At 48.1% G+C, this 24,427-nt stretch overlaps 1 protein-coding gene across 3 annotated transcripts; it reads right to left on the reverse strand.

Annotated features, from left to right (window-relative positions):
- Positions 1-232: 232 nt before the first annotated feature.
- Positions 233-24,063, reverse strand: FBXL18 (F-box and leucine rich repeat protein 18). 3 transcript variants are annotated; one of them, XM_021549541.2, is made up of 5 exons: positions 23,976-24,063; positions 23,136-23,336; positions 20,766-22,306; positions 17,955-18,173; positions 233-5,973 (listed from the first exon to the last, which is right to left on the reverse strand). In XM_021549541.2, exons 1-5 carry the CDS (start codon positions 23,991-23,993, stop codon positions 5,817-5,819), a joined length of 2,136 nt encoding a protein of 711 aa, XP_021405216.1. In that variant the 5' UTR covers positions 23,994-24,063; the 3' UTR covers positions 233-5,816. The 3 variants fall into 3 exon arrangements, with proteins under 3 accessions (XP_021405216.1, XP_021405204.1, XP_031361949.1); XM_021549529.2 differs by lacking the exon at positions 23,976-24,063 and adding an exon at positions 23,475-23,682; XM_031506089.1 differs by lacking the exons at positions 233-5,973; positions 23,976-24,063 and adding an exon at positions 23,475-23,682 and having other exon boundaries at positions 17,951-18,173.
- Between the last annotated feature and the right edge of the window lie 364 nt (positions 24,064-24,427).

Genomic DNA, 24,427 nt, shown 5'->3' on the forward strand with positions numbered 1-24,427 from the left:
CCACAGCCACAAACACCACAGAACAGCATCCCCAAACCCAGGAGACCCAGAAGGGCAGGGCTGTAACCCCAAAAGTGCTCATCCCAGTACTCCCAGTGACACCCCACAGCTCCCAGTGCAGACTGGGGCTGCACCCAAGCACACACTCACCTGGCAGTGCCAAAGCCCTCCCCACGAGAGGGTGGCTTTGGGCTCCACAGTGAGAGGGAAGCAGGAGGCAAGGAGACAGAGCTGGTTCCAAATGTTCCACTCTTTATTTGAAGTTTTACATGCCACCAGCATACATGAAAGTTGCACATTCAGAACTGGACTCACTACAGGGACAAAGGGCAGAGCAAACACAAGCGTCAAACGCGCGCACGGACGGAGGAGCCCGGGAGCCTGCAGGGATCTGTGACCAGGCTGGCACCCTGATGGCACCTGGGGTGTCAGAGATGAATCCCAGTTTTAGGACCACCTCCCTTTGCCATCTCCAGAGTTGTGAGCTGGGTCTTCTCTCCTAGTGTGGCACCGTTCCCTTTCAATGAGCTAAACAAGGATTTTTGGTAATATCTCCACCAGAATTGAGGGTGTTTGGAGACCAACTGCCCATTTAATGCTTTCCTGAATTCCCCTTTCTATCAATGCCAGCAGTTTTTACAAGGAGAAACAATTTTCACCCGCTGTTTAGAAGGAGAGACGACAGAAATAGGGGCTCTTACACTGACATTTTATTTTCAAAGAAAGTTTTGATAGAAAAACATTTTCCCCAGCAGCCTTGGGCAGGGAGTTGCAGCTTCCACTTCAAAGGACAAACTTCAAAAACAAATCCAGTGTCCTAATGGTTTTGTGCTACATTACTTAATTGTCATACAGCTAATTAGCAATGCCTGATTTCACATTCTCTGTACATAGATGAAGTTCACAAAAGAAGGGGCTACTTAAAAGAATAAATAAAACAAGGCACCAGGCAGCCAGGCTCCGACAACATTAACATAAAATGTTACACTTTACTGTTTAAAAAACTGAAATAAAACCCCCACCATGATTAAACCTATATTGATCTGCCTTCCTTCAGATCTCAGAGCTTTGGATCTCTGCAAGGAAGGGGGGAGAACAGAACATGGCAAGCGGGGGCTTAGCCTGTGCCTCTGTGTATGTATTTCACCACCGTGCAGCAGAGATCTTTAAAATTCTAATTATTTCCCTATCACCAAGTAAGATCGGGATCAATAGATGGTACAGACTGACCCCTTTCCTCCAGTGTCAGGGGGAAATTAAAATAAAAGAAAGGGGAGGGCGAACTGAGAGCGTCAGAGGTCAATGCCACAAAACAATAGATATTGATGTCTCCATTCATTTCAAACAGCGGAAAGGTCAATGCCTCCCTTGCTTCATGTTTTATGGCTGAAATCCTGCTGCTAACAGCAACAATGTTAGTAGTCAGACCTCATCCATCCTTTTTTATTATTATGATTATTTCTAACCAGGTTAGCCATTTTGAAAATTTGACGAAAGCTGGGAGCAGCAGTGGGGGGCTGGGCAGGAGGAGAAGAGGGGAAGCTGTCCTGGAAATTAATGGAAGAGATGGTTTCCATTAGTTTTCAAGTCTCCCTGTCCCCCTACCTGTGCCCCAGTTTGTCCCTCACTGCCCCCTAAAAAATGAAAAGGGCCTGAGGCAACATCCCTTCACTATTAATCATTATTCCCCGTACAACATCCCAATTGGTTTCTATGGAAATGATTCTCCTGCTGGAGTACCCTGGCTGCCTGTGCATCTCAAAGAGGCAGGAGAGCTGCAGTGCAAGGAGACTGGGCTCTGCAACACCCAGCACAGCTCCTGCACTGCTCCCCCAGCTGGGACCAGCCAAGAGGGAACTGCACCCCCTGAGACAGGTGAAACAACCCTTCTGCACTGGTTCACTCTGCCAGTGGGAAAGTCCCAAATTTCTACGGCCCTATCCTAAAACAGCAGTGCTGGAAGAAAGCGCCCAGCACCTCACACAGACAGTCCCACACACCTGCCCATTGTCCCAGAGCTGCCACAGCTCTGAACATCCACGTGAGGGGATGGGTCCTGCTCTGCCCCCAGGGATCCCACACGCCTGGCAGAGGATGGGAATTGTGAGTGGGGTTGTGGCTCTGCTGCTCTCAGTCCACACCAGCCCCAGGTCTGCCCTCTGCGCCCCAGCAAGCAACACCTCACCAGGAGGGGAGGGTTCAGCACCTGGGGAGCTTCCTCCCCCTCCACAAGTGAGGAAACAGGCCAAGCCTCACTATGTCTGTCTGGCTTCCAGGGCGAGATCCATGACTCCATCCTACCCTGCCTCCTCTGACTCCCATCTTCTCCCTGATGGAGCAGTGACTATAGTCTCTCCTGAAGGGAGAAGCTGTCACCACACAGCCCCTTCTCCTAACAGAGCAGGGGATACACTCCATTTCCTAAAGAGGCCATGAAATCAGCTTTGCAAACAGCTGAGGAAGCAATCCTTTAACCTACAATCCTAAGAAACCCATGGGAACACAGATGACTTAGCCCCTCCAAATTCCCCACACCAGTGTCACTCCAGACCCTCCCAGCCTGCAGGAACCAAATGCCACTCTGCCAAACAAGATTTTGGACATGAGCAGAACAGCAAACTACATCGAGTTTTACATAAGAACAGAACTGTCCCAGAATATCCTTCTCCCACAGAACCACTGACACTTTAGTGGTGGTCAAAGCAAAGATTTCTGCTGCAGTTCCCAAAGATTGGAGGTCTGCTTTGGAAGGCAGCAAGGAAAAGCCAGCAGGGACTTGGGATCCTGCAGATCTTGCACTCCCTGCAAGAAGGGCACCTTCTGTAATTGAATTCATTTGTTTTAGACTACGGACAGCAGCATCAGCAGCCTCAGAGATCACCTCCTTATATGCTCACAGATAGCAGAAGGGAGATTTCTGGAGAGATGGGGACAGAGAAAAGGAGAGGGGATTTAATATTAAATAAAATCAGGAGCAGAACACCCCTCTCTCTGCTCCCCTGTCTTCCTCCACAGCTGCCTGCCTGAGCACTGAGTGGGCTCCGAGTCCCATCCACTGCTCTGCTCAGAACATATGGAGCTGTGTTTAATAGCCCAGCTCTGCCAATTGGGTACTATTAGGGTGGGTTCTTTTCCCAGTGTAAATGTTGCAGAATATAAATTGTAATTAACACCGATGCCAAAATAGCACTTAGAGAAAATAAGCACATTATTAACATCTGGTGAATCCTGCCTGGAGTGCAAAAGCAGCGGAAATTCTCACTCACCATAAGAGGATTTGTAGTAGAGATATCAAGCACTGGCCCGGAGTTGGGGAGCTGGGGGTGGAAGGAGGTTTTTAGCTCTTTATTACTATTTGGAATGCTACCTTTATCACCTGTGGGTGACTTTTCTTAGCCCTGCTTGTAACTGGTAGCATCATCAGGGCTTGTGACTCACTTGCATGAATACAGATGCCCAAACATCGTATCCCTGGCAAGAGAGTAACAGCACTATAAAACACCCCTGGCCGCTGCTCCCATCCAGCAGGACACAAGGCAGGTGGATATGGATGTGCCAAGCCAAGTGTACAGCATGTTCCATCAGGTGACTGCAAGCCCAAGAGCAAGGGTTTAACACCAGAGTCAAGCAACAGCTGGTTTGTGCACACCACTGTCCCCCAGTCCAGGTTTTCCAGCGGAACAGGCAGAGGTGAGCTGGCAGCACTGCCAAGCTCTTGCTGATGCCACAGCTGTTTATGCAGGGAAATCCCTGCTGAGGGTGGGAATGGCTTCACAAACCCCAGGATTCCTTCACAGGACTGAACAGGTGCCCCAGGGCATCAGAGAGCTGCCACCACACCCTCACCCTCGGCCTTCCCTCTGCCCTGAGGCCAGCGGCACAAGCAGGACAAAGCAACTTTACCAGGAGGAGAAAGCAGCTTTGCAAACACCCTCTGCCCAGTCCTGCTAGTTATCCTAGGGAAAAAAAACACGAACAAAAGCAGGTAGAGCTGAAGTGGCCAGAGCAGCAGCTCGTGTTCCTGCCAAAAAGCACAAAGGATGTGCTGAAGAGAGGGAGAGAAGAGAGGGATTCCAACAGGTGAGTAATACAACAAGAGGTAGAAAGAACGACCTCATGGGGGAGAGTGGCAGGGGAAACAGTGGCAGGAGCAGGGCAGCAGCTCCTCACACTCAGCTGCAGGGACCTGAAGCTGAGGCAGAGCCTCAAACATTGGAGAAGTGCTCACAGCTCAGCTGCAGCATCCCCAGGGGAGCTGGCCTCACATTCCTGCTGCCAGCTGCACTCCAGAGGCTGTGCTGGCTCCCTGTCCTCAGAGGGGAAGGGTGAGAGCCTCGGGAAAGGCAGCAAACCACCAGGGGCTGGTCTCAGCAAGGCACAGACCTGTGCTAGCAGAGCCTGACACTTACGTGCTCTTTACTGTAACCTCTCTGAGCACAAGGGTTATCACAGCCTGGCTCAAGATTTACACCTGTGAGACAGAATTCCAGGCAGGCTCACACGTGGCTGATTGGAAAGCAAGGACAGAAAGTCCTCCAAGGCTGGGAGATGCATTTTATTCTCAAATTTATCCCATCAGACCAGGCTTCCTATGAACACTGAGGGCAGAAGAGCGTTTGGGAGAGGGCATCTTGAGTAGAAAATGCTGACAAGGAGATGGGCACATCATCTTTGGATGACTCTGGGCTTTCCCAGAAAAGCAGAGCTCAACACATTCGGGATTTGGGTGAAGTTAGACAGCTCTGGTCAGCAGCTGCTTTGCAGAAGACAGACCTGGTACGCTACCAAGGAAAATTCTGCCACCCAGACTTGTAGCTCCAGGAATTTGTAACTTGGCTTTTGGTACAGCTGTCTGATGCTTTTAAAAGTGCTCAGTAAATAAGGCAATATGAAAGTGATCCAGACCACTACTGATGCCTGAGGAAGTTCTGTGGAGCAGAGAAGCTGACTGAAATCACACTGTGAACATGCTTCATAACATCTCTAAAATTAACATGAGCTCAAGGCATGGGATATAAGGACAGAACTGGAACACTACATTCCCATCTACACGGCAAGACAGACTGCATATAAATCAGATCTGAGCCTCAACTTATTCACTGTAGGCACCATCTACTCTAGGACAAGGATTTCCAGAAGAGCTGAGAACTTCTTCCACCAGACCAATGGAAACAGCATCAGTAGGATGCTGATACCACAGTCAAGGTGATAATGACCTTATTTTCTTATTAAGAAATTTAAAAAAGAGTCCTTGTGGTACTTCTCCATCAAAAAAAAACCTATTAAATATCCGTGACTGCACATGTGTGACTACAAATGCCTATTTGAAACATAGAAAAGATGTGATGCACTTCAATTGAGCAACACATTTTTGTGCCTCTGAGCTGGCCTAGGCTTTCTACTTTGCCAAAAACAGACTGAAGCAAAGAATGATTTCCACCAAAACCACAAAGCACACTGCCAACATACACAGGGACCCTTGGGACAGACACCAGGGGACACAGGGGAAAGAGCATTGTTAAGTCAGTTTCTCTTACCTTTAACTTCAGTAAAACAACAAAAACGATTCATATTAACCGCAAGGAAATACTCATCAGATTCCACAAGCCTTTGAGACAGGATTTTCAGATGCAAGCAATATTCAATAGATGCTTCCCCACTGCAAAGAACCAGCTTTTTTTATTTTGCAATTGCACCTGTTTGAAGTGATTGTACAGCATCCAGTGAGGTGGCCAGGAGCCGAGGATGGGAAATCCAGGCCAACAAGAAGCTGCTCCATGGGTTCACACTGACTTGTCCTTTCCATGCTGTGGCAGTCACCACCACAAATTGGGAGGTTCCTCGGCCACTCTGCTTTTAAACAAGGTAATTTCATCCAAGTGCCTCATGGGGACATCTCTGATGACCTCTGTCAAGTCCTCGTGAAGCAGAGGGAAAATGACGACGTTTAATGCAGGGCGTTCTGCCTGGAAACTAAATCAGACACAGGTTATTAGCCAAGGAAAAACACCAGCTCTCCAGTGCAAGGGAAGGGGATGGCCTGGGTATGGATCATGCAGGATGGGGGCAAGGAAGGGCTGTTCAGAGGAGGCAGGAGGGGCAGCTGGAACTCCAGGTCTCCCCACTCTTCCCTCTCTGTGTCAGCAGGGAGTTCAGGCTGGGTTTGCACCCCTTTGCAATGAGTCTGCTAAGCTGGCACAAGCCCAAATTGCACCTAAAATCGGGAGGGAGGAAGAAGTTTAAAAAAAAATTAATAAAAAATAAATCAAGACAGGTAGGTATTCTTAGAGGATCAGAGATCCCAAGAGTTCTGCCCAAGCTGGGCAAAGTGCTCAGCGATAACAATTTAAACCACCTGCAAACCAGAGGCAAGTTGCAGAGCCATTAGGAAAATCAGGCCAGAGCAATGTCAGGCATCCCCTCGGGGCTGAGCCTGGGATTATCACTTCAGGCTGGGTTGTTCTGCACGCAGAGTCTACACTCTGCAATTAGAGCATAGGCAAGTTTAGAAAGCTCAGATGTGCAGATAAGCATTTAAGTGTGCTCACACTCACACACTGCATCCTGCTTTTCAATCCAGGCTGCAAAGCAAAGGAAGAGATTTGCACAAGTTAAAACCATTAAACCGTGTAGAAAGAACCGTACAGAAAAAGCCCAAGTGCCCACCAGCAGGTACTTTACTGACAGCAACCTGTGAGGAAGAGAAATGGTATTACTCAGTGCAGTGTAACAAGAATTTAATCTTTTAAAGCTGGGGGGGTAAAAATGTAGCATAATTACCCTAAGAGTTACACCTTAAAATGAAAAAGATTTGACTCCTAGTCCTGTACCACCAAGATGTTTCCTCTGAAGGGTGGGACAAGGACCAGCTCATGATCACTCGGGAGGAGGCAGAGTCACACGGACAGCACCAGTCCCTGGAGGCTGAACCAAGCTGTGCTGGGCCCAAAGAGAAGCTCTCTGCTCGACAACCTTAGACAGGTGTGTGCCTGGAAGATTCCCAGCTCATCTCTAACTCTGAAATGGCCAGATTTCTGCCAAACACTGAGGAAAGGTTGGAGATCCAGCTGCTGGAAACAGACATGAAAATCCCAGGTAGTAATACAGCCAGCTGAAGAAAGCAACAGGAGAGACTGGCATTTCCTGGGTGACAATAAGGACATTCCCATCCACAAACGATTTGGAGTAGAGCTGCCAAAAACACAGCAGAGAAACTTCCATTCCCAAGCTAGCTGCTCAGTCTTGATGGGTTGAATTAATTTGCCAGAACCTAAGTAGCTGCAGGAATAACAATTTCCAGCAACAGAACTACCTGGGGCAATTTTATATCTCTCTGCATCACAGACCTGCCCTTCATGCCTCCTGCCTAAGGGCTGGCAGAAAAGGACACAGCTCTCTGGGTGGATCTGGGGACTTGTGTCAGAGCTGGGCAGCTTCTTACTTCCACAGCACTGCCCTCAAGAAATCAACCAGCAAATAACTGCTGATCTGGGAGGCAGCTGGTAAAGTCTGCAGTGAAATCACATAAAATACAGCCAAACATCTCTTTGATAGTCCCTGCTCTGCCTCAGCTCTTCATGTTTCTTATCCAACACCACAGTCCTGCAGAGAAAATCATGTTAATAGACCAAGTTTACTGAAGTTCAGCAAAGGAAGAAACTGCCATCTCCCCAAGGGAAAGAAACTGTTTCCTTCTTTGTATATAGACTCTCCCAAATTGGTCCTGAGTGCCGCCTTCTCACCATGTACAAAATTGTAGTTTATAAGCAGCCTTTACATGTAGCTATAAAAACAAAAACCCAGACAAGTTTACATGATGAACTGCCACCGAGACAAGTGAAAAACCCCAACGCAGTAAGTGTCCCTCCTAAAGAGGCTGGGTTTATACCAGGGGTTTGAACTTGATCTTAAAATAAGAGGAAAAAAAAAGAAAGCTTTGTGATTTTCTCCCCCCCTCAACAGGAAACTGTATGTTACTGCAAACCTTGTAAATTCCATACCCCAGCAAGTTGACGCCGGAGAATTCTTTCCATGTACAATTTGCGTGATTTAAGGAAAAAAAAAAATCAAATGCACATGGTTGACTATTATTCTCAGTTAAATGTGCGTGCAAAGCCTCTCCTTTAACTGCCTGTTAAAAAACACCCTGATTTTAACGAGCAGCTGTCATAACGTTAAACTGGGATTAGCAGTTCCCAAAAGCAGCCTCCCTCTGCAATCTATGCTCCTTTAGTCCTTCCCCGGAAGGCAATTCCTTTCTTCATCCACCTGTCCAGGTGGGCTAGATTAAGTGAGAGGCACTTAGAGCACTACTTCGAAAGGCCCCAGGCACGGGGAGGAGATAACAAGAAGGGGAAGAGAGTGAGTTAATGAGTTGCAGAACAGCTCCTGTAATCTTCTTGAGGGCTCTTTCCTCATTCCACACCTGGATGGACTTCAAACTCCATCCACCTCTGCAAACGCATGGCTTGTAAAATTAAAACCCGAAGGACAGAGAAGGATGTTGACCCGGGGAGACAAAAGAGCTGCAGTTTCAGACATGAAGCCTTGCTTTTTTCGGTTTGGGTTTGTTTTTGTTTTTTTTTTTTCAAGGGAAAAAAGCCAAGGATATGCTTTCTTTCTCTCTCCTACAAAACCTCCAGACTAAACTCATCATGATTAATTAAATGAAAGCAAGTTTTCTAGGCAACTGACTAGCAGCCCCTTCAAAACAGATCTTTTAATCAGACACAACCACTGGGATAACAAAGAAAACACCTCCCTCCCCTCCCCCCACGTATATTTTCCAGCATAACCTCTGGTCCAGCAGAATCAACACCAAACCAACCACCACCCAGCAGGAATTTCCACAAGGAGGTCTCTGAAGTGTCCTCATGTGGATGTGGACACAGAGCAGAGCTGGCCTCAGCAGCTGGTTGGAATCATCCACATAGCTGGGAAACAAATGATGAAGCACACCCTGTGTCACAAATTCCTCCTGGCATCAGCGGAGGTGCAGCATCTCTCTGCTCCTAGATCTTGAACTGGCTGTGTGCAGATGAAAGGGTTAATGATGCTTTGCTATTTGTCTCCGGAATTCTCCCAGAACAGGTGTGGACTGGACTCAGTAAGGTTATTTTCAAGTGAACAGCTTGGTAAATAGCCTAACACTAGGCTCTCAATTACTTCCAACCACTGTGGCAGGATCCAATATGTAGGTCAGGGACAAAGTCAAAAAGAAAGAGAAAAAGTCTAAAGCAAGGCTGCACTTTGATCAGATTTCCTCGATTTTAGCAAGACAAAAGAGTCCCTCCCTGGAATGCAGTTATCTCCTGGCAAACATTGACATGCCTCTCCAGAGAGGACAGTGAGTCCCCAGGGGATTCCACCTGCTGACAGATCCAAGGGGTAGCCCAAAGCCTTGTGGAATCTCTCCAGCCAGCCTGGAAAGATGCATCACACCCCCCTGCAACCCTCTACACCACAGACCCTATAAGGTGACAGCCCTCTGCATTAGGTGCTGCTCAAACCTCCTTTACTTATAAGGAAAGGATAAGGAAGTATTTAGGGCTGAAGAATGTTCTTCCCCTTGAGATTTCCACAGAAGCCCAAGGAAAGTCCTAAGCCAAATCAGACATTTCAGCACATCCCACTTCACAGAGGCTGGCAAGCAGGACCGAGGGCATGCAATGAGGGATAATTAAACACTGCCAACAAAAGCAGCACACAGCAGATGAAGTGAGGAAATACAGTGTATCAGGAATGGATCAAGGGCAGATCTCTGACCTCCACAAACCAAGCTGAGCTTATCAAAAAAGAAGCTCTAGAGAAGGAGAGGAAGGAAGGAAATGAAGAGAAGTTTGATTTGGGGGAACAGAGCAGATATGGACTCTGGTTGGCACTACTCTCACAAATGCAAACCAGTTTGCTACAGTCACACACCTTCTCCCCTCTCTGTTTTGACCTTCCATGCAGGCTGATGAGCTGTTTTTGGAGAGGCACAAGTTTCTCAAGAGCAGAAGTTTCAAACCAACTCACTTTTTGCCCTGTATGCAGCTTTCTCACCTACATGCACAAAGCCTGCTAATCCTCTGCCAGGCACAGCGTGTTTTTACTGGAAGACTTGCTCACACCTCCAAGTTCAAGTGTGGCATTTGTCTTGAAAGCTTCAGCCAGCATACCTGAGCCAGCCTGGAAACTCCCTTCCTGCAGCATGGCACGGTGAAATGGAGGAAATGCCAGGACAAGCTGGAGCAGCTGGCAGCAGCATGACCCGACATATACTCACACTTTTCTCATCTTCTCAGGAAAGGCCAGACAAACACTTCAGATTTGTTCCACTGGCCGTGCCCTGACCTCAGCACCAAGGAGCTGCAAATCTCTCCTTGCTTACAGTGACTGCCAAAGATGCTTCTGCAGGAGCATCTTCCAAAGATTTGGCCTTGCCAAAGAAACTGTAGGTGGGATTCTCCCAGGCCCCTTCTCCTGGGAGCAGGGAGAACCTTTGCCTCCCACCCACCCCCCAGAAGCCTCTCAGGGGGTTCCAAACCCTCCTCACACTAATTCTAAAGCAGATCCATTCTCTAGTGCCATTCTCCCTTCCAGCCCTGCCAGAGTGCCAATGCTAAGCAGACTTTATTTCCAAAGCTCAGAAACAGACTTGAAAAGTTCCCAAGGAAAGATGTTCAGATTCCTCTGGTTGCTCTTAACTCCACACAATGAGATATTTTTGCTATAAAGTGTTTTCCTTTAGGGGTATCTTCCATCCCTTCATGTCTATGTAGACAAACCAATATTCTCCCAAGGCTGCTGATTTTTCCACGCTAAGTCCAATCACTGCAGTCTCCAACCTGAGACCAAGGGGTGTAGATGGCACTCTGGAAATCACTCACACACATCACTGCCAACTCTCCCATTATCCTCAGCACAGTTTCTTCATTTGCCACTGCGTTGAGCCACAGGGAAGGAGCAATAACACATCAGACTCATCCCAAGCCGAGGCAAATTACATCTCTCTGCTGTGGTTTCCCTGTAAGGCATGAATGGCACTCTGCTACTTCTCCTGTGAACTGAGGTTTGTATCAAACACGCCTGCAGACTGAGGTTCCTAGTTATTTTGCCAGCTGAACTCTGCATCACTCAAATGTGACCGGACAATTAGAGGGGGAGGGAATAAGAACCCAAAGAGCGATGCCAGAGCGCCCAGGACACGTCCTAGGGGAGTGCTCTGCCAGAGCAAGCTGAAAGTTATTTCCTAATCTCTTCCACAAATTAAAAAGCTACTGCAATAACTGCTCAATTAGATTTATTTTACTATGGAAATGCTTTAAAGCTGCAGTTAATGCTTCCGTTCAGCCTTTTACACCCTCATGAAGAGAAAGCACGACAGTGCTATTCCAATATTATTTCTCAGCCAAGAGAGAGAGAGAGAGAGAGAGAGAGAGAGAGGACAATCCTTGAAAGTTATTTCATGCACAAACCAATCTGCCCGCTGAGGAAGGTTTCAGAACTGAATTCCTTTCAAAACACATGAGCTGGCAGTTAGAACGAGGCATTTGGGTCAGCCACAGGAATGCATTTAAAGAAGGGCGTTTGTGAGTACCCCCAAAAGAAGATAAATTAATATGACAAACTGGGGATGGTCCCACAAGCCCTGCTGGCTTGTAAAGTATTTAAACCCACCCACAAGCAACATCCCTGGTAGAAGCAAAGGTGTCTGGGCCACACCTCACGCATTCAACCTTCGCCAAGCCCGCCAAGGAATCCTTGGGCAACGCAATCTGACAAGGATGCAGTTTGTTATTCAGTCTGTGACAGAATGATTCAGGGGTTTCCAAGAGCAGGAAATGAAAGAGACAATGAAAGCTTGAGCAGGATGCTAATGATTCACTACACCAGCCTGGTGATACATTAAATCCTCTGCAATCCCACTTGTGCAGGGCTGGAGCCCTCGGCACGCTGGGGCTGGCGGGGTGGGATCAGCAGCCACTGCCAGCAGCTCTGGGACCAGGAAAGCCACCAGCAAACAGACAGGGACTTCTTCAAGGTCAGAAGGGAAAGAAGGTGCTGAAGAGATGCAAAACCAGCTTGAAAATCTTGAATAAGCCCTAGGTGCTCACAGCAGCTTTCTGCAGTGTCAGTAAGACTGCAGCACTCGGGTGGGCAGCACAGGAGTGACACTGCAGGAATAGGCTGAATTCAAAGATCATCTTGCAATCACCTACTGCCCCTAGAGCCCCCTCCAATCCCTCTAGGAGTAAAAGGGATCCCCAAAAGGGATTTTATGAGCCTGAGACCACAATGAGAATGAGGCGAGCAGAGTGCTGCAGGGATATCCAGGGCAAGGGGGAATACTTAGCCCTGAGATGAGCAAAAACTCATCTGTGGTAACTTAGTCCTGTGCTAAATGCCAGGAGAGGGACTGGCTCGCTCAGCACTTTCCAATACTCAATTTCAGCCCAGTGCTCCCACCTGGAAGCTCTGTTTCTGCAACTGAATCCCAGGAGGCTGCTCCATCCCTTCAGCAAGCTCACAGCCACACAGAGCCACTGGAATCAGCAGTTTAAGAAAAAGGGAAGATCCAGCCAAGAGTTTCATGTTAAAAAAAGGACAAAAATAAGCTCACAGCCATACAGAGCCACTGGAATCAGCAGTTTAAGAAAAAGGGAAGATCCAGCCAAGAGTTTCACGTCAAAAAAAGGACAAAAGCAAGCACGGGGAAATTTAGGTGATGCTACAGAAGATTGAACAAAATGATCTAATTGAGGCTGAAAGCTCTTCCTAGAAAGTGGCAGGAATCTTACCATGAAAGTCACTTCAAACCAAGCAGAGCTCATACCTGACACAGACACAAGGCAGGGTAAGTTTGTGTTTCTCTTCCTCTGAGTTTGGGATCCCCAGAACAGTGGGATTGTCCTAAATGAGAAAAATTCTCTGCACTTTCCCGCACTGGTTAACTCAAGAGTGACGTGAGTCACAGAATCACAGAATTGTTTCGGGTGGAAAAGCCCCCTAAGACCAAGCCAACCATTCCCCCAGCATTACTGTGGTCACCACTGAACCATGTCCCCAGATGCCACATCCTCATGGCTTTTAAATCCCTTCAGGGATGGAGATTCCACCACTGCCCTGGGCAGCTTTGGCCAGTGCTTGAGAACCCTTTTGGTAAAGAAATTGTTCCTGGTATCCAACCTAAACCTGCCCTGGCACACCTTGAGACCATTTCCTCATCCTGAAAGCATAGCCTGACATCCCCCTGACTGCACCCCCCTGCCAGGGAGTTATGGAAAGACAGAAGGATCCCCTTGAGCCTCCTCTTCTCCAGGCTAAACAGCTCCCCCACCTTCTCCCCACGGACTTGTGTTCCAGACCCTTCCCCAGCTCTGTTCCCTTCTCTGGACACCCTTCAAACCTCAATGTCCTTCCTGAATTGAGGGGCCCAGAACTGACCCCAGGATTCAAGGTGTGGCCTCAGCAGGGCTGAGCTGCTCAGGTGCTCTGCAAAGGCATTTGCTGGAGAGAGGTACCAGTGTGGCTGGGGAACAGGGGCAGGGAGCACAGGAGAGAACTGCCACATCCCCACCCCGACCCCACAGCTCTGGGGGGATGCTGCTCCACAGCCCCACACAGCCCCAGCCCTCTGCACCATCTCCCAACAGCTCTCAGACTCCAGGAATTTGCAACAGCACTTTTGGGAGATGTGAACAGCTGAGCCCACCTGCCCACCCAGCACCCCAAAACACACTCCAGCTGCACCATGTTTTTTCCTTTGGATCCCATTTCTATAAATCACAGCTCACCTCTACACCTTGACACTTTTCCCCTTCTTTATGAAGAATCCCTAATGACACCATGTTCTCAGAGGTTTTTTGTTTTGCTTTGGGGTTTTTTTTAAATTTGATTGTTTTTATTTTATTGTAGCTTTCTTGATCTTTTTCCAAGGTGTTTTTCCAAGGACTTTTCACTGGCTTGTATTGTCTGGTGTTGTAGAGTCCTTGAAATCACTACCATGATAGGAGCTATCTAAACACTTCAGCTAAAACCGACAAAATTCTAAAGGCACAGAGTGGAAAATAAAAATCTGTCCTTGAAGCCAAGGGGATATTTGCTGAAGCATTTCCCATCCCCTCTTCCAGCCTGTTTTGGTTTTTTTTTGATGGCAAGGAGAGTGCCAGGAAAGCAACTTCTCCTGCACATTTGTGAAGTGCCTGCTAACCCCACGTAGCTGTGCAAGCCTGAAGTCATCCAAATTCCTTGCCCGCAGGATTTTTGGGGCAGAGACATACTGGCATATAAATAGGATTATTTAGCACGCAGCCCGTTGGTAAATGGTGGGACCTTCCATGGGTCACAGCTCCATCTACTGACTCTTCCACAAAATAACACTGTGGAAAAGATTGGGAAAGCTCCTGGAAGGCTCAACCCCTTGGACCTGCCTTTGGACACACGGGTCTGTGCAGGAATTTAGAAACAATCCCAGCACAGCAGCTCAGCCCAAAATGGCGAAGCAAATTTACCTTTTCTGCAAAGAAGTCTTGGCACAGCAGCAAGTCTGGGGTCACACCTGAACCTCCAACCACAAAGCCTCAAATTATGGTATTTTAGTGTTTGTGGAATTAATGCTGCAGTGGTTTGAACAGAAGAGTTATTTAAACAGGGACAACATGTGTTTGGAGCTGAGCACTCCAGCAAAGTTTGGGTCCAAACATAAAATGGAAAACATTGTGTTTATTGGATCTGCTGCTATCTGAAGTGTGGCAGCAGCTGAGCACCATGTGATGGGGGAAAAAAAAAAGCCAATTTACACAGAAATGGAGACTAGACCAACGTCACATGTGAAACCTGAGGAAGATCAGGGAAGTGGATATGGATCACTCAAGCCACATCTCCCACTCTAACCACTACGCCCTTCTTATGTGCAGAGTATCTCCCTGAACCATAAAGGAGCTCCCCCCTCCCCACTCACACTGAAGGAAAAAGAATAAAGAAAAACACTGCAATGATTTATCTGCCCAGAGGGAAACAATCTTTACAGTCTTCTCTACAGCTCAGAGGAGACCTTGCCCTTGCAAGCCTCCTGCTTGCTGATGAGGCTCCAGATGAGCCCTGCTCTGCTTATTGTGTTTCATTGCAAAAGAGCCAGAACTGAATCAGAGGCTTTTAATGACTCAAATGTACGAATTAGTTTGTCCCAAATAGTAACAAACTTCAACCAGAAACTGCTCACCAGAAAGCTGGACATCACAGGGTCTTGTTCAAAGTTGTCACAAGACTAAGAGACATGAGAACAACCTTTCTTTTCAGGCCAGTGGAACAGAAATCCATAACACTAACCTCCTTTTACAGTAAAAAGGGACAGTTTGAGGAGCAGTTCAGGCTTTAAGCCATTGCTGTGATGCAGCAGATTTAATTCCCAAGCTCTCATCACCACACCCTGTATATTCACCATCTTCCAGTACAATTCCACAGCTGAAACCAATCTCTTCTCCCCAGACAGGTTCTGGCTTCTTCTGTTACCCAAACCCTCCTATGCACCAACACTTGAAAGAGGACTACCCTGCATTATATTGCATTTTCAAGCCCTCTCAGCTCTTCCTTCTGCAGCAAACTCCTGATACATAGCCAGCTCTGGGTCCTTCCCATTCCCACTCATGTTTCTTCTCTGTTTTAGAGGCAAATGGGAGAATGTGAATCACTTTGGCCCCATTTTGCTGTCCAAAACTATCTCTCATCCTTAACAACACCATCACCACAGCCCTACAACAGGAACTGACCCTCAGTGGAACCTGAGGATCAATTGCCCCAGCTCAAGAAAGGGAGCAAACAAAGGCTTGAGGTCCCTCCTCTCACCTCCTCCTTCCCACCTGCTCCCCATGTTTCACACACAGCATCCACTGACGTTCCAAACAAATGGAAAAAAATAAGCATAAATCACCTCATCTCATTCTGGCACAAGGATAGATAACTTCCAACTTGCTGCCTGGTGTAAAACTTGGATTGAAGAGACACCAGCTGCACACTCTTAGAGCATGCCATGCTGTGTGAATTGGAGCCATAGTCACAGGTTGAAGCTCACACACAGATTTTACTGCACTTCTCTCTGCCTTGGAGTAGCAGACAAAATGCAGTCAAGAGCAAGTCAATTCCTGACCCCATCCCAAGGCACATTTGTGCAAGGATGAGAATGGAATTGCTGAAGTCCTGTGGTTAAAGACTTGCTGATGGCTCATGGAAGACTCCAGGCTTTGCTTACACATCATTTTCTGTATTTTGTTTCTTCCATTTGATTACTAGAGACAGTTGCATGAGAACGGGATCTTTGTTGCTTAGGAGAGCATCTGCTCCCACTGCTTATCCTCCTCCTGAAGTCATAATCTTACATGACATCAAAATCGTTTCCAGAGCCACCAATTACAATGTCATAGAGGATTATGACTTCAGGTGTAGAATTTGCAGAGGGAGCAGATGCTCTCTTCAGCAAAAAAAAACCCCAAAACCCAACATTCAAAAAACCCTGTTTTCATACAAGTGTCTCTATTAATAAAATACAAAAGAAGAAAATAAGTTTGACAGCCAGAACTGTAGCTAAATATAAAAATAGTTTTTAACATTTCCACCAGGCATCAGCTGCTCTTTGAAAGTTCCCAGGGTTTAGATTATAAAGAGGTAGAGAATGCAGTGAGAATCAGTCCATGACAGAGAAAAAGAGGGAGAAAAGACTGCAGAATGGTGTATTTCTGCTCAGTAGGTGGACATTAAAATTTTGGCCAGCACTGCAGCAGCACCTCAAAAGGGAAGGAAAATAAAAAACAGGAACTGCAGACTTCTGGTTCTTTCCAAGGATCCCCAAAGCACAACTGAAATCAGCCCAGTAATGTTTTTACAGATACGAAGCCCTGTGTAAAACAAACTCAAAGAATCCTTGTCGTATCACAAGGAATTTACTCAGATGTTCCCAACAATCCCTACCCCAGAAGGACACAGAGGCTTTCAGAGGCAGCAACAATCTCAGGAGCAGTTTGGTAGGGAGCTAATATAGTCACAGCCTTCTCTGGATTTGATCCAAGGAAACAAGCCAAGTGTAATAAGTTAGTTTGAAGCTGGAGGATGGCTGGGGGGGAGGAGCACCCTTCAGGATGCACTAATAACGCCGTCTGATTTGAAATTTTTATTAGAGCTTAACAGGGCACAGCAACAGTAGGTGACAAAGAAAACAGGCTGAAGGTGGGGAAATAGCCTCATAGAAAAAAAAAAAAGATAATAATGGAAAGTCTGCTGCATGGGAAATAGTTTGTAAGATGACTGCCATTATTAGAAGATTTCCAAATGCCAAGCGTAATTAAAAGCTCTCTTTTCAAATGCAGTTCACGGCTCACACACAAACGTTTCCCACCACGTGAGCCTCAGAACGCTGCAAGGGGCCAAGCAAAATGCATTTAAGAACTGCCAAACGTGCAAAGGCAGTTTGTACCAATTCTCCCCCCTCAAGCATCCTCCGAAGAAAAAAACCCTTCACAACAACCCTTTAAAGGCTTTGAATTGCGCTGCCAGGGGATTATCAGTAAGTGACATTTACAAGTGATTAGAGGACAGAGAATTATCTTAGTCACTTGTGGGAAAGGAGGAAAGCTTCAAGGTCAAATCTCTCAGTACTTAAATGTCGGCAGATGTTTTGTTTACACAAAAAGTGTCGTTTGATTTATGATGGAGCTTTGCATCCAGAACTTCAACCAGGCCAGCAGAACTGCAGAGAACATGGGTGGGAATGGAATCAAGAATTCATATAATACCTTCAAATATTTCACTGATTCACTCTTATTAAAGTAAGAAGCTGGCTTATGTGCCAAACAGTTACACATTACCTATTAGCTCCTTGGAACAAGAGCTCCAAGCCATATAAACCTTGGCAAGGCAGGGGATGGAGATAAATCTCCAACAGCTCCAGAAATCCCACATCCACCCTTTTCCGCACTCACCTCCGGACAATGGACTGCTGGAGATTTTTGCAAACGGTAAGAGATTCTCCCATAAACATGTGGCACATGATGACCTCAAGGCAGCTGGCCATGAATGACATCACTGCGTCAGACTGCAGAGTCCCGCTCCGGGAGACGATGCAAAGCCGCTGGAGAGAGGAGCAGTGACTCAGTGCCTGGAAGAACTGGGCGCCCGCACAGAAGTACGGCTGTTCCAGCCTGCAGGAATAAACAAAAACAACTCAATGGGCAATTCATGCCTGGGGCGCTCTCAGGCAAGAGGGAAAGACACAGCACATTCATGGCGGGCTGGCAAATGGATGGAGCAGCGCCTCCAGTCCTGAAGCACAAGGGCACAAATAGGCAGGAAAGCCCTGAAGTGCAGAATTCTGGCGCCCACAGGGAGTGACCTTGGAGTAACCCTGGTTTTGCAAGTTTCCCACGAGGTATGGTGGGTAAGACAAGCCTTGGGTCTAAGCAGGAGAGCCATTCTCATCTTAAAAACACAGCCAGCCTTCTGTACCTGATATCCACCAAGCAGGTGGCGTGGATTTAGGGACATTCTGCTCCAGTGTACAAACACTGCCCAAACTGGTCATATCTTCACTTTACTGCCTGGGGAGAAGCAGGCATGAAAAACACACATGGCACACAGGCTGATGCAGAACTGGGCCAACACAGTGACCATAGCCAGCCCTGGCAAAGGATCAGAGCTACTGCTCTCCCACAGGAAGAACAACCATCATCAACCCAACTTTTACCTTAAACACCTGGCTCAGGGAAGAGAGACAGGATCCTCTATCACAGTGATCCAGGAGGACAATAAAATGACACAGTGAAGCCATACCTGGCCAACAAGGGGTCTGTGTTTTACCCAGCAGCATAAGTGGGTGACTCCCTCACAGAAGCCAGCCTGCAGGGAGCTGAACCTGCATGAGGCCTGTGCCACCAGGACAGTTCATCTGCTTATGCAGATTTACTGCCAGGCTGCAGAGCACTTGGGAATCTCTGTCATTGGGTCAGGAAAGCCAAGAGCTCTAAGAAGGTTAATGCATTAGGTGATAACAAGCTGCCGGGCCCAACCTGATCTGGGTAATCTCTGCACAGGCTTTGTAGTATGCAGGGGTATCTCAGCAACTTAATCCTGTTAATTGATAAATTCTGTTTCAGTCTCAGCCTGCAACTGCTCTCCGGTGGCATTGCCTGAAGAGATCCTAAGAGCATAGCTACACTTTGGATAATAAGTTAAAATTCATATTAAGAGAACGGGCAGCCTCTTCAATTTTTCAGCATCATTACTGGGGCACTGTAAATTTAGGACAAAAAGCACAGAATGTCCAGGATCCAGGTTTCCAGGTGAATCTCTGGGATGCACCAGCCACACCGGCAAGGCCGCCCTGCACTCGCTAGATGGCAATGTTGCTTTGGAAGAGCGCCTTAAACTCGTTCCTCAGCCTGGAAAACTGGGAAGTTAAAAAAGTGTGGAAACAGCAGGGAATTAGTCAGATCAAAAGGAAACGACGTTATCAAGAGGAAGTGCTGATTTCTAAAACCATCTTAAGCCAATATAAAACCTTAGATTTTACTCAGGGAAGAAGAGTGACAGCTTCCACCCAAATGTGGTACAAGGAGAGAGCCCTGTTGCAGCTTTCATTCCAGGCTCTGCGCTGCCTCCCATCTCTGTCACTCCTGGCCTCCATTTCAAAGCCTCAGGAAGCTACAGGGCCTGGGATGAGCAAAGCAGCACTGCACACCCAAACCTCCTTCCCCAGCCCTCAGCTCCTCCATGGCTATTTACCCTCCTCAAGGTTAAAGATACATTCACATAACCCAAGACCTTGAGCAACCGAACCCAGATGAGAGACCAGCACCCTCCTCCCGTTATAAATGGGAAGTGGTGGAAAAGAAAAACTCTCCTGAGGTGTTTTATCCCCCCTCACTACTGCAGTGGGTCAGGGACAGGCACACAAGCACCAGTCTCAGGTGATAAACAGTAATTTCAGCCACAGTAACTGTGATCTTGCTGTCTCAATTGCACAGCACTTCGGAGTTTTGTGAACAAAGGGGGACAATGAGACTGACAGGTTCTGCAGTTTCACTGAAAGAGGATGACTTTGAAAGAAGAAAAAAAAAAGAAAAAACTCATCTCTCTAAAGTGATAATGTTTGTGTTCATATAGACAAGTGCAAGGAAACCATCATAGTTTCCTTTCACAAGCCCATTTTGGCTACCATAAAGCTCCTTTGGGCACTCTTGAGGATCAGATCCTTCCTTGGTAGGATCCTTTAAATCCTGTCAGAAGAGGAACACCAACAGGACAAACTCTAAATCAGGAATGCTTTCAGTACGTTATAAAGAAAACAAATAAAAAAACAAAGAGGCAAGATTTTCATACAAACCCAAAGAAAACTCTACATTATCTAGACAGTGTAAGAGTCCCTTCCTTCCTGGAAATTTAAGAGGTGTGCATGTACACAAAGCCAAAAAAATCAGCAAAGGCACGTAGTATTTAACCAACCCTGACAAGCTGCTAGCTCCCAAATAAGCAGCATGCACTCTTTCTTATCTAAAAGGATGGCAGTCACAGCACCTTTTGCTCCTAAAACACTGGTTAAAGGGCACATCCTGAGCCCCCAAGGACAACATGCAATGCCTTCCCATTCTCCACAAGTCAGGAAGGAAAAAGCCACTTTTCAAGCCATTGCATCTACTCTGGACCGGAATGCTTTTAATAGTAGCCACAGCAAACCACACATCACATTTCTGGAGATCCACAAACAAAATGGGAGATGTTCAAGGGCAGCCCCTCACCTGAGATCTCTCAAACACTTGCAGTGTTTCAGCATGTCCATGAGAGCAGACATATAGACCACCTTGCCCATCATGCCCAGGTTGGCCAAGGAAAGAGTCCGCAGGTGCTGACACTGCAGCCCGATGTTGACGAGCCCAGAGCCTGTGAGAATATTTGGCAGCTGTGCTAAGGTGAGGCTCTGCAGGTAAGTCAATTGGCTAATGGCAGCCACCTCTGAATCCCTCACGCTCTGTGCCCGGACACAGGGAGGCAACGAGTTCCGAATTGCTGGCTCGTTGCGGGGCATGGCAGAGGAGAAACTGGACCCAATTATCTCCAAGGTTCCCAAAAATCGGAGGCTTCCCATCAGAGCCCAAAACACTGAAGACTCCATCTTCTGATTTGCCTGGTCCCCTAAGTTCCTTGGATATGTCTGTATCCCAATCCGAACTTTCCTTCCAAATGTTTGGGGCACCAAATTAGGTGTGCTGGGAGGCTTCTCCACGCTTGCACCAACATCTGTGATGGAGCAAACTGGTAGTGCTAATGAGAGCAGGTGCTTTAGCCTGGACAGGAGCTGGCACAGGTGGTTCCCTATGCTTTCAGAGCTGTGATGGTGAGCTGCAGAGAGGTTCAGGTGTCTCAGGTTGCAGCAAGACACTACCAAGCTTTCTAAAATGCTGCTGTCAATGTCATCTTCTGCTTTCCGAAACAAGGACTCCGGGGCCAGGCAGTGAACGCAACCACTGAGATTCAAACTGGTCAGGCTTTTAAGATCCTTCCCGCCATTAATGACCCTCTGGATCAGGTGCCCACCAGATAAGGTGCATCGGCTAAAGCTGAAGTAGAAAGGGTTGTTGAACTTCAAGTGTTGCAGGAGCCCAGAGCCATTAATCCAGGCTTTGGGCAGTTGTAAAGCATCCAGACGTACATTTCGGGCCATGGAGTCCAGGAGGTTTTTGGTGGCTCCCGTCTCCGCAAAGCTGCCGGGGGCAGAGATGAGGAAGGCGTGGAGGTTCTCAGGTGTCCGATCACTCAGCACTGCCAAGTACAGCCTCACCACCTCCTGATTGACGTAGCCAGGAGCCAGCCTGGCGTAGAAGATGCGGAGGTTCTGGTAATGGGGCACGTTGCTCTCGCCCACCATCAGCTGCCCAGAGAGCATAAACCCCTCGCGCGAGCGATCGAGGATCTCGAAGTAGAGCAGCAGTTTCTCAAGGCTGGTGCAGCACGGGACGACCCCGTACGAGGGCGTGTAGAGGGTTTGCTTCAGCTCCGAGACGCGGCTGAGGGTGGCTTTGCACTCGCTGCTCAGCTGGCTGGCATCAAACCCCGGGTTGACGTCGATGGCCAGGGAGCGCAGGTGCTGCAGCGTGGAGAGCATCTTGGAGAGCCGCAGAGAGGTGACGTGGCACCCGGACAGGTTCAGCTTCACCAGGTTCTTGCACCGTGTTACGTGGTCGATAGTGGAGCTGGGCAGCCAGTAGCACCCGGCCATGTTCAGCTGGTAGATCTCCTTTCCAATGTCCCTCATCAGCTGCTTCACTTTGTCTTTGTTTACCTGCATCCAAACAAAACCACGTTCAGTGAGAGATACAGCAGTGGTGACTCAGTTTCCCAGCTGGAGATGGAGAGAAGAGTGGCTGGTACTTTTCATCCAGAAGTCTGGGGAGGGCAGCACAGCCTAAGAATTACCACACTGCTGGCAGCTCAGTTTGCCATGCTTTGGACTCTTAAGATTTACACTTCCTTTTGCTTCTGCAGTTCTGCATTACAGACTGTTCAGCAGCTGACAGTGGAAAGGAAAACCACCTCAATTTTCTACCAGCAAAACTATTTTGGCAGAACTGCCTATGTGCAGAAACTCAAATTGAAAGAAGAATGTTTCCATTCTTCTTCATTCAGTTTCCTCTTTTGGAAATGAGCACAGGGGGCTTTCCCCTGCCTGCACTAGCTGATACAGTTCTTATTGAATATATCACCCTTCCTTCCCAAGCTTTATTTTTGTTATAACATGCACACAATTTCTGGCTTTGCTGACTGCATACCTGACAGCAACATGCACAAGATTTTTTTGCACAACAACAGGGAAAACATAATTTGGGAAAATAGTAACTTTAAGGTCACATTTACTTTCATTTTAGCTTCCAGAAATATGGAGAAGTTAAGTTTTCACTGACAGTATTTTATAAAACTAAGGAAGCACAGAGCTGTTTCAACAAAGCATACTGGAAAATAAATGCTTTTATACAACAGCTTACTGTGTATTTGATTTCAGAGCTCAGGAGCAGTCTATTTATGTATAAACATTGGAAAGTTCTACTTCTTGGTATTGTTTTTCAGAAGTATGATTTGTCTTCACAGCTAACAGAAGAAACTACTCTCCCCACCTTATAGTCCTTCTGAAGCAGGACTGTATGTGTTAGACTCTTGTCAAGGCAAAGCGTTGCAAGTTTCCTGCAGGTTCTCCTGACATTGAGGATCAGGTCTGTGCAAGGGACATAGCTGAGGATGTGCAGAAGGATCTCATCTGAGAACTCCATCAAGTTGACTCCATTGCTTTCCTCCTCGCTCTCCTCACTTACGACCTCCTAGTAGGAAAAAAAAAAAAAAAAAAAAAGAGGAAAAATAAAAGGAGAATATGGAGGTAGTGCAAAATTTCACACGAAATCATGGCACTTTCACTCGGTCTCTCACTGTTGGCTAACATTTGCATTCATTGTACTTACTTCGCAACTGGAAAAGCGACTGTCCATGATCCTTTCCTAAATGTATCACAGCAATCTCCCTCTACATCCTTCCTCCAAGCGCCACCCGTTTCAATAACCTTTAGAGTTACATAACCGTGCATATATACATATATATACGGCTATATATATCTGCTTACACATACAGAAACACACCAACACTGCAGCCCAACATCACCCCACCTCTTGTGCAACACCCCCGCGCCTTAACGGCGACACCGGAGCGCAAACCGGCACTAACGCCAGGGCAGCCGCGGAGGGGCAGCGGGGCTGCTGCACCTCACAGCCCCCGGATCACCCGCCGAGGGCGATCCCGGCGCTCCGGCCCCGCCGCCGAGCGCTCTGCCTGCCCCCGAGCCCGGCTGCCCGCCCTGAGGGCTCCGGGCTCCCGCAGCCCCGCGCCCGCCGCTGTTACCGGCGCCCCGAGGGGCCGCTGCGGAGGGGAAGCGGGCGCCGAGCTCAGCCCCACAAGCCCCGACTCACCTCTCCGCAGCGCAACATGGCGGCAGCCGCGCGGTCCCGCCGCGGCCACCACCGCCGCCTCGCCGGGCCCCGCTGGCAGCGGCCGCGTCCCGGGCTCGCTCCCGCCGGCCCGGCCGCCTCACGGCTCTTCCGGCGCGGCCATGACCCGGTTCCGCGGCAGCGCCCGCCCCGCGCCGCCATCTTGAGCGCGGCGCGGCCGCCCCCCGCCGCCATCTTGAGGGCGGCGGCGCCGCCATGGAGGGAGCGGCGGGTCCGCGGAGTGAGAGAGCGCTCACGGTGGAAAAGAAATCTGAGCTCGTCCAGTCTAATCTTTGACCGAACGCCACCGTGTCGCTTAGTGTCATGTCCAGACTTTCCATAAACGCCTCCAGGGACAGTGACTCCACCACCCACCTGGGCACCCCCTTCTAGTATCTGACAAACCTTCCTGTGCAGAAATGCTTCCTGATGTC

Source organism: Lonchura striata, chromosome 16 (assembly GCF_046129695.1).
Source record: "Lonchura striata isolate bLonStr1 chromosome 16, bLonStr1.mat, whole genome shotgun sequence".
In the NCBI taxonomy this organism is placed as follows: domain Eukaryota; kingdom Metazoa; phylum Chordata; class Aves; order Passeriformes; family Estrildidae; genus Lonchura; species Lonchura striata.

Coding starts and splice junctions, on each gene's coding strand:
- FBXL18 (XM_021549529.2), bottom strand. CDS start 23,501: ATGGACAGTCGCTTTTCCAGTTGCGAA. Junction 22,307..23,135: donor TGCTTCAGAAGGACTATAAG/GTGGGGAGAGTA, acceptor GTTTGGATGCAG/GTAAACAAAGACAAAGTGAA. Junction 5,974..17,954: donor CAGCAGTCCATTGTCCGGAG/GTGAGTGCGGAA, acceptor TGTCTGATTTAG/TTTCCAGGCAGAACGCCCTG.